Source organism: Opisthocomus hoazin, chromosome Z, assembly GCF_030867145.1.
Source record: "Opisthocomus hoazin isolate bOpiHoa1 chromosome Z, bOpiHoa1.hap1, whole genome shotgun sequence".
Lineage (NCBI taxonomy): Eukaryota > Metazoa > Chordata > Aves > Opisthocomiformes > Opisthocomidae > Opisthocomus > Opisthocomus hoazin.
The window spans coordinates 48,909,369-48,919,897 of record NC_134454.1 but is presented as its reverse complement, the minus strand read 5'-3'; the positions used below and the strand labels follow the sequence as shown (position 1 = coordinate 48,919,897).

Sequence of the window (10,529 nt, the reverse complement as noted above, 5' to 3'; positions counted from 1 at the left end):
AGAATTTTTTTGCAAAAGTTGTACAACCAGAAGTTTACATATAGCTGGCTACAGATGGACAAAAACCAAAACAGGAGTTAGGATCCCAGTTTCCTAAGACCACTTTGGCAATTCTAGCTTTCAGCTTTAATAAAAATAGATGGGTAAGGAAAAAGATTAAACAGATAATTCTAGTTTTCAGTTAATAATTCCACATTTAAGTCAGGAATACTGAAAATTACAATCTAAGAAGAAATAAGAAACTTAAGTCTGATTTTTTTTTTTTCAATTTATTTTAAAGTCATAAATAACAGTGGTTTCAATTTTTCCATGTAACTAATTCTTTCCTGAACGAGATAAGACGGCACATTACCAGCTCTGGAAGGACTTCAAGTAAAGCTCAAGTTCATACTACTAATTAAATTCTTGGCTGGTACAAGGATCCTCTTCACATTTTATGAAAATGGACATGTGTTTCCCCAGCTGCCAAATATAATACCTCTATTTCTTAAAGCATTTGTCTGTTATCCCCAAGGCCTTGAAAAGATTCTTAGCAGCATCAAACAGGACTGACCTGTTCCTTAGTCTTTCTTTCTTCTTGTACACAAGCACAGCAGCAAACGAACGCCCATAAAATCACAGAACAGAAAAAAAAAAACCCCAAGAAATCTCAATGGCACTGCTTGTCCAGAAACTGTTTTACATACGTTTACTAGTGTCTATGCTTTCAGTTGTCTACAGGAAAAAAAAATAATGTAGCAATCTACAAACATTTCAAACACTTTTACACAAGGATTTAGTAAACAATCAACATTAATAAATATCATTTGCTCCTTCAAAAAAACAATTTTTGAGGAAAATATAATGTATTTGGCTTGCACACAATTTTAGTGCATTTTAAAATGGTCAGGTGGAACCATAAAACCTTGAAAACAGTCCATTTTTAGTACCTGCCCTTTTCTATATGATTTACCTAGTAAACAAATACAAAATGTGATGGCTTTCTATTACAATGCTCAAACAATCTATTTAAGAGCAGGGGTCTGTATTAAAATCCACAATTGCTTGTACTAGCAATCTAAAATAAAACACCCATATTTCATTAAACTTAAGTCAAGGGTGGTCTATGCTGCTGTCCTGTGAATCCAGATGCTTTAGCCAAAGAAAATTTTAAATGAATGAAGAGTCTGTATTGCAACTTCACAGTGCTTGATATCCTTCATCATTCTTGTTGGGTCCTCTTCTGTGAGGCTTTTCCCTGAGTCATGTATTTATTGGAAAGGCTGCCTAAGATTGGGAGGAAAAAAGCGTCACACTTTAAAGGTTTGAAAAAAAAACAACAAGGGAAAAAAGAGAAGACACAAAACAACTCAAACAATCAGACAGCAGAAAATTACTGTTAAGTCAAACTATAATGAAAGCACGCACACAGATCAACTTGAGATCATTACCTGCTGAGGGAGAGTAGGAAATACTAAAATACAAAATTGAAAACTAGCATTTTTTTCAACTAAACTCCTAATGACAGATCACTTTGTGTTTAAAATCCCCAAACTTGAATTTGAAAAAGCCTTGCAGTGAAAACAGAAAACACTGTCTTCCCAACAAAACCGAGAATTTAATTTGAGATACTTAATTGCAGTTTAGCTTTCCAAAGTTTGTAAAGACTACTTCGGTCCCCCTTCACGTGCCCCAGAAGAGAGATATTGAAAAAAAACCAAACAGCTAAAAGGTTTGCCCAGTTGCACTAGAAACTCAGAGTAATTAAAAAAAGCAGTTGCTTTATTGTACTTGTTAACAGGTGTGTGAAATTACTGTAAGGAAGCTGCAGTTGTAACCATGCATCTAACACAAAACATCTCTGATCCAGGGAGTCGATAAAGGCCTTTATATTATCATCTGAGTGCTACATGTAGGTGTAATTTTAACTTCCTTGCATTTTGGCAGCTCAGACCAAGGATGTGCTTTGATAGTCTCTCCCAAGTTAGTTGATCATGTGGAATTCTAGACAATTACTCTGAGGAAGCTCCACAAGAAAGCGCTCCATGTGTTGTCCCTGAAGAAACACGGAACCCCACATATGCCGCAACAGGAGAGAGGAGAGGGACTGATAAAAAGCCACCATATCCTCCTGCAAAATAAATCTACCAGAATTAAGGAAAAAGTGCACAGAACTGACACGCCTAAGTTTTGCTTCCAAAACAAAACTGAAAAAAATTCACACTTCTCCAGTAAAAAAGTGGCTTCACTTCAGAATTATGTAGCAACCTGCCCCGACTGCTACTGTTTTCAGCTAATTAGGCAGAGTTCCCACAAGGACTGATGGGGAAAGCAAGTTAAAAAATACATGCTTTGATGCAGAATTTCTGAACTGAAATGAAGATATACAAACCTGACTGGGGACTCAAAAATAATTTTCCTTTTTGTTTCTTTTTTTCTTCATGTATAAGCACTCCCTATAAACAACATATACATATTGATGAACCAACAGAATTGAATTATGGCATTCCACAATAAAAACAAATAGAAGGTTATCCTTGAAAGCTTAAGTAAAGCTACTTTTAGTTACTTTATATGGACTTCAGAACATTTAAAGAGAAAAAGATCTAAGAAAAAGGACACTTACCTGATTTAATCCACCAGCATGTTTGGCAGTGCTGGGGAAAGAAGGGGATCCACACAACCCTTCTGGTTTTGAACCACCTGAAAAGATCATAATACAACAAAGATTTGCCACTTTGAAACTAATTTCCATTTCAGATATCACAAGATATAAAAATACCAAAATATTTGCAATCTACCTCCACAGTACGTAGAAGGCAGGACATTGCTATTTTCCTTAGTTTTGTAACGTGGAAAATTAGCACAATGAGGTGAGATGCATCTATAGTTAAGCACCTAAGTTAGGAACCTACAATAAATTAAGCTCTGTATCCTCCTCCAGAATCAGAGGAAGACCGGGAACTTCAGAGAATGAATGAAGATATGGTGGTAAGTGAACTGCCCGTAGTCTCACAAAATGTTTGCAGCACAGCAAAGAACAAAGTCGGATCTCTTAGGTCCAGTTGTTAATAGTCCTCTATTCAACTAGTGAGAACACTTCAGGCACTAAGCAAGCAAAAAAAGACAAACCTCAACCTACAGCAATTCTTTTCAAATTCAAATACAGTACTTCCCAAAATAAAGATAATAGACAAAAACACCTACTCCAGAATTCATGATTTTAGACATCTGTACTGTACAGCCTCCGCATAGTTCTCATGAGTGTTATAAAACACACCAAGGTCACTGACCACAGAACAGTCAGGCATACTCCACTTCACCCTGGCAAACTGTATATTATGGCAAATGGAATGGTAGAAAGAAATGCTCAGTGAGACAAGGTCAAAGATAAAGAAACTAAAAAGTTAAATTTAGACTTGACATAAACCTTCAGAAGGTCAGAAGCTGACTAAAACGTGGCTTCAATTTTTAAAATCTCTTCTGTCCACCCAACACTTGTAGAGATCTATCGAACTAAGAACACTTCTAAGTGCCTTCCATGTTCTGAATATATTTGCACCATTTTCCTCCCACTTCCAGTAATTTGTTAGCACAGTCTTATGTCTTCTTCCATCATTTACATCTGATGAAGAAGAGTACCCTGATCTAAGCCAGACAGAACATTTTTGCTAGCAGAGAAGAGCTGGTTTGAAATTATGTTTATACAAAGCATTCCTATTTGTTGCTTTAAGAGGTCAAGTCATGAGTAATCTGTAGAGCAAATTTTTGCAGCAAGAATTTACATGCTCCTAGGTTTACCTACAGGGAAACAATAACACTGTGTTCCTTTGGAAGCTTACTAAAAGTACCATTCCCTGTACTATGGAGTCTGTTTTATCTTCGAATGATTTTGCTTTACAGCACAGATGGTGAGACATGTGTCTTGTCTGAAGGATGACTTAGATACTTCTAAGCAAGTATTTCCATATTTCGTTCAGGTCTGTCACTCAGGATCTGGATTTGGGGTCATTTTTGTGGTGTTTTTTTGATTTTTTTTTAAGTCAAAGTTGAAAACTGACTCCCATGAAGACAGATTGCTGCATCCCTCCAAGTGCTGAGCTGGCAGGAAAGGAAAGATGTAATCTGAAATGTTAGCAAACTCTTACATAGTGAGGACAATGGAAGCAATTTCAACAGATTAGACACTCATACCCTTTCTGTTACAAGCATCCTACCTGCGAAGAGAAACCATGCCAAATCTCTGGGGATATAGCAAAGTTCTGAAAAGTAGGTGAGGATGAAGAGAAAACTGACTAAATGTGACTACATTAAAAAAAAAAAAAAAAAAGAGATAGCATTTACATGATGCCATTCAAAGCAAAAACCTTACCCATTAGTAAACCCTGTTAAAAATACAAAAAAAAAAAAAAGCTCTGTTTAAACTACTCAGCTTTATCAGTATCATACCTGCAGCTCCTTTGTACTGTGGGCACTCCTTTTTAATATGACCTTCTCTTCCACAGATAAAACAACGTTTTTCTTTTAAGTCTCTATCTTCCAGGCGCTTCCACTTCTCTGCTGATTGCCTGGGAGTCTTTTCTCTTCCAGTTTCCACTACTACCCTTGCTGGCTTCCTGTTCTGAGGTGTACACAGATGCAACTTTCCCTCCCAGACTGAGTTCTCCTTTTCTGTTGTTTTATTCTGAGCTTCTTTCTCCTCTTTGCTTCTTTTCTCCTTGCTTTCTATGTACCTCTGGTTTTTGGCATCTTCGTAATCACGACGCCGTCTTAGTCTGTAGGAGCAGAAAAATGCTGCAGAGTTCACAGGCCTTACATACATACACAGAGTAAAAAAACCAAAACCAAGCACTGTCTAAAGACAAGAGATGTATTTCATGTATTTCTTCAGTGGGTTAAACAAGGTGAATTAACAGTGCTACACTGATGTAGCATATATTTAATAATTTAACTTTACAATTAGATTACAATACAGCCCTAAACTCTAATAGTTATATCTCAAAAAGATACAAATACAAAAGAAAATCTGGGTGCTGGAGTTGCAAAGAGTGGAAGAAAAGAAATACCAACCAAAATACTAACAAAGTATAAAAAACAGGTCTATAGGTCTATTTTTTTTTCTTCTTGTAGAATTAAATTAAAAATCTCACTTCCTTCCTTCTGAAACTATATATTCACAGTATCTCTAAAAGTGTCTTCTACTGGAAGAAGCTTCTAACATTCTACGTGACTTAAAGATCTAGCAGTGGGGAAACAGCTACCACTGCCGGTCTGGTTTTATCCAACTTCTTTATACATGACCTAGAGAAGGAGACATCAGTGAAACCTCCGAGTTTGAACATGATACGAGGCTCCTTCGGTCAGTCAGATGCAGTGCTAATCACAAGCAACTTGAAAATACCTCACAAAACTGAATAAATGGGCAAAAGAATAGCAGATGAGCTTTAAGATGAGCTTCCTTTTCCTGAAAAAGGGAAAAAAGGAAGACTCAGGGAACTTCAGGCCAGTCAGTCTCACTTCTGTGCTTGGCAAGATCGTGAAGCAGATCCTTGTGGAAATTATGCTAAGGCACATGGAAAACAGAGGTGATTAGTGATAGCCATCATGGCTTCACTAAGGGCAAATTGTGCCCCACAGATCTGGTGGCTTTCTACAACGGGGTTACAGCATTAGTGGATAAGGGAAGAGCTACTGACGTCATCTGCCTGCACTTACGCAAAGCATTTGATGATGTCCCGCGCAACATCCTCATCTCTAAAATGGAGTGATTCGAAGATCCGGTAAGAAAAACCTAACAGTACAATGTATACTGTTAAGCAGGTATTCTTTATTGCGGCGCCGGGCACACGGGGGATTTCTCCTCCAAACGTGCGCGCCAGACACCCTGTTGCTTCAGGTTAAATACAATCACACAGGTAATTATTCATTATATTTCTAGGAACTAATTAACATATGTAAATATCTTTCACGCATGTCTGTTAGTATCTTTGGGTGGTCTTCGGGGGTCCCAAGATGAAGGCCCATCCTCTTCATCACGCTGTTCACTGATTGACATTTGTTTCTGCGCAAACTCAGTTCTAGCATCACGTATATCATGTCCTTCAGGTTGTTTTGCTCCAGTCTTGTTGCTCTCTTGGTGCCTCCTTATCTCTGTAGTTTAGCGCATTTGCCCTCCCAAGGCTGAGCTGTCTGGAGCAGAGTTATTTAGGAGTCTCTTTTATCCCACAATTATCCCAATTATTTGCTGAGAATCAAGACCACTTTTGTTTCACTTAATTATTTTGTCTAACGACTAAGTGATAGCTTGTGCCCATGTCCTTCCACTACATTCCTTAATGAGAAAACAGGGATTAGTGTAACAGTTATATTGTTAGATCACTATGCATGCAGAAATACAAGTTACAGTACTAAAGACTACTAAAAACTAGAAAATATTAAGGCTTTTTGTTATAGTTTCACATTTCTTACAATCCCCTCTATCAGGAGAGACACAGATTTGATGGGTGGACCACTCAGTGGGTAGGAAATTGGCCGAATGGTCGCACTCAACAGCTTGATGTCCATGTGAGACCAGTGACGAGTGGTGTCCCTCAGGGGTCTGTATTAGGACCAGTATTATTTAACATCTTTGTTGGCGATATGGACAGTGAGATTGAGTGTACTCGCAGCAAGTCTAAAGATGACACCAAGCTGAATGGTGTGGTTGATACTCTAGAGGGAAAGGATGCCATCCAGAGGGACCCTGACAGGCTACAGAGGTGGGCCTATGTGAGCGTCATGAACCTCATGAAGTTCAGCGAGGCCAAGTGCAAGGTTGGGGCATCTCAAACAAGGACACAGGCTGGGTAATGAGTAGACTGAGAGCAGCCCTGTGGAGAAGGACTTGGGGGTGTTGGTGGGTGACTGAATATGAGCCAGCAATGTGCGCTTACAGCCCAGAAAGCCAGTCCTGGGCTGCATCACAAGCAGCGTGGCTAGCAGGTTGAGGGAGGTGATTCTGCTCCTCTAGTCTGCTCCCATGGGACTCCACCTGGAGTCCTGCATCCAGCTCTGGAGCCCTCAGCATAGAAAAGACATGGACCTGCTGGAGTGGGTCCAGAGGAGGGCCACAAAAATTATCTGAAGGCTGAAGCACCTCTGCTATGAGGAAAGGCTGAGAGAGTTGGGGTTGTTCAGCTGGGAGAAGAGAAGGATCTGGGAAGACCTTATAGCAGCTTTCTAGTACTTAAAGTGGGCGTGCAGGAAAGATGGGGAGGGACTTTTTATCAGGGAGTGTAGTGACAGGATGTATAAAACACTAAGAACAGGACAGAAGACATCATTTTGTTGCTACATAAGACCATGGTGTGCTTACATCAAAGTACTGCATGTTAGTCTTGTCTCTATTTTAAGAAGTAAGTAACAGCATTAGAAAAGGTACAGAGAAAGACAGCTAAAATGATGAAGACAGCAAGAGTTTAAGGAAGAGATACAAAAAAGACCAAGACCTCCAACCTGGAGAGAAGCGAGAGGGTGAACACAATCATGGCTTACAAAATTGTCAAGGCAGTATCTTTACTAATTAAATCCCACAAGGCTATACGTACGGAATGCTTATGAAACTAAAATGAGATTGGCTTTAAACAGATGAAAGGAAAGTACTACTTCACACATCAGTTAGTATGGAATTATCAGTAAAATTAAGGTTTTTACATCTGAAAATTAAGGTTTATATGAAAAACATAGCAGTGTTCACCCATTGAGGAAAAGCATAAAATCAGAAGGAGCTCTGAGGATGGGACACAGCTGCAGCAGGCATGCGAGGAATCCACTAACACAGCAACTCCCTGCAATGTACCACAGAGGATGGAGCGGAGTGGAGACTCCATGGCCCTGCTCCGTGATGATAAAGCGGGAAGAAATGGTTCTCTAGAACTGATAAGCAGCTCATCTGGCCCCCTGAGCCAACAGGTTTTCAAAACCTTGCCAAAGTGCTATCCTCTCATGAACTCTAATCATTTTAATATCATTTTAATACCAAAAGACACCTCCATCTTGAAGGCTACCCGCCTCCGAGGTGTGACCACCCCTCTTTGAGTCTGTGCTCTCAATTTTTTGTAAACTATACCTTTAAATGTGAAGTGACACACCAATCATGATAAAAGGTATGTATGACTACAGTCACTCGAACTCCACCTTAAGGGCAGAAAGGATATAAAAATAGCCAGGGAAATGGGGGATTTTCAGAGAAGATAACACCATAGATTTTTGGAGGAGAAGAAGATAACACCGTGAGCAAGTCAAGGGAAACGCCATCTCAGACTGCCTCCGACAACCTGGATTGTCCGACGGGCTGAGCCTTGCTTCTCCCTGCCTTGGGTGAGACTTAAACTAAGTGCTTTTCTTGGAAATAGTTACTCCCTAATGTTTATAGCCAGGCTGTATTATTTATAACCTTTTCACGCGTTTTATATTTGCCTGTGCTTTCTTGCAGACAGTCATTATCACTGGCAATTCAAAAAACCCATATAGATGTTGCACAAATAAAACTGCACTGTTTAAGTAGCCGGTTGTCACAGTTTCTCACTGAACGCGACCAAACGTGGCCGTGCCAGCTCATGAGCACGACTGGACTGAAGGTGCAGACTGCTATTAGTGTATCCGGAATCGTGGTAGTTTAATATACATATTAAATGCGACTGGACTGGTAGTGGCAACTTGGATATCACTCAGAATTTAAACCTAGCCGCACCTAGCCTCTCACTTCGGTGAAGAGCGTTAGAACGCAAGGGGGTTTATTTTCTGCCAAATTAACGCAACAGTCAGCATACTTATGTAACTGGTTGCCAGAGAAGATTGTTAAGGAAAACAGAAGAATTAGGTTCACAAAAACACAACCAAACAAAAAAGGACAAAATCATAAACAACTCCAGTCCACAAATGAGTACTACCAGACAAGGGCAGATGTGTGCTCTAACATCTCTTACACAGCAACTGCAGATGCTGGGGGAATGGATGAGAAGAGATTACAGGAAACAGCCAACCAGTGTGCCCTCCATAGACAGCATCTCCTATTGCAGTGACTGGACAGAGGACTCGGATGCGTCAGCTGTCTTATCCTGTCAGGCATTTATGTTCTTAGATGCAAAATCCCATTTACTTTTGATCTAGTGTTGTATAGAACATAGCTGTATATGTGCAATGAACTGCGGCTTCACTCCAGAATGCAACATTAAAAATCCATTGCATCTGAGACAGCAGTTTAGACACTGAGTAGGTTTTCACACCACCTTCAGCTTGCTTTATTTTCAAACCATCATCAGTCTGCATTTGCTGAGGTTGAATAAATTCCAATTAACAGTCTCAGCAATATAAGTTCTAAATTCTCTATTGTGTAGCAGAAACACCACTTCATCCAATAGCTTTTCAGCTACTTACATAAAAGTGCAGGTGATTTTAAATTACAGCTTTTAACACAGACTGTAAACAAAGGTTAGATTTTTCCATTCACCTTACAAGTGAGCACAAAAGCTTTCAAGATTTCTTCCTCTTGAAGTTTTATTTGCTGATTTGCACTAATTTATAGACGTGAAGTCTTTAACGAACTTTGTCTTATTAAAAAAAAAAATCAGTGGATCAGTTTGAAGTTTAGACAGTTTGTCATACGAAGAGCACGAAGATCAGGTTAGCCTTCATTTGTTACAAGATGATGCTGAATTTTGGACATTTGGTCACACAGGATCAGGAAACCTCTTTGATGTAAGACAGGACATTGCCCTCATATATGTGTGATTAACAAAACTAATGCTGTGACATTCTTGTCTTGCTTTTTGACATGAATTGTATGATTCTGTGAACATGATACAAATGTGTCTTGCTGGGAGCAGCACGATTCTAGAAGATATTAAATAAAAACACATAAAATGCTTTTCTGAGTGCTTTTCACAGCACACAGCTATTCAGCCTTGCATTTAAATTCTCTTTCACTACTGCTTTCCTGTATAATGAAGTGCAGAGTCAGCATTACTACCTTAAGCCTAAGGTAAACTACCCAAGTAGTTTTGCAGCCTTCTGTGGAAATATTCTATTAAAAAACACTACAAGTGATCCTGGCAAAAATTAAGCAGTGACTCAGCATAAGACCAAAACTTTAAAAAACCAACACCACCCACCAGTGCCAAAACTGATATTGATGAATTTTCATTTCAACAGTAAATAAACTGCAGCATGTACAAGCTTTGCTTTAGCATTACTATACTAATCTTTCTTCTAAATCTTTCTTCTAAACAAACCCAAGGAAATGTTACACACAGATGCCAAAACTATACTCACTTTCTTCTCATGGGACAGTCTTTCATAAAATGGCCAATTTTACCACAAATTCTACAGCATCTATCATTTGGTGCTAATTCTCCTTCTGTTAGTACCTCTGGATCAAAAAAGTACTCCTGAAAAAGAAATCATGCATTTAAAATGAAAATCCATACACTTGGGAACCACGACAGATAAGAAAGCGTTAAACAGCAGTTCAAGAGTCAGAGAAGGGTAAACCTTATGTGTGTACCTGAACT

At 39.1% G+C, this 10,529-nt stretch overlaps 1 protein-coding gene across 1 annotated transcript in view; it reads right to left on the bottom strand.

The window, feature by feature from the left end:
- Nucleotides 1–289: 289 nt before the first annotated feature.
- The window catches only part of TUT7 (terminal uridylyl transferase 7), a 35,462-nt gene continuing 25,222 nt past the window's right edge, over nt 290–10,529 (bottom strand). The window contains exons 25-29 of the mRNA XM_075447317.1: nt 10,291–10,406; nt 4,429–4,754; nt 2,606–2,682; nt 2,372–2,435; nt 290–1,266 (exon numbers count right to left, since the gene is read on the bottom strand). Coding sequence (XP_075303432.1) covers nt 1,202–1,266; nt 2,372–2,435; nt 2,606–2,682; nt 4,429–4,754; nt 10,291–10,406 — 648 coding nt within the window. The 3' untranslated portion in view covers nt 290–1,201. The remainder of the gene's footprint in view (nt 1,267–2,371; nt 2,436–2,605; nt 2,683–4,428; nt 4,755–10,290; nt 10,407–10,529) is intronic.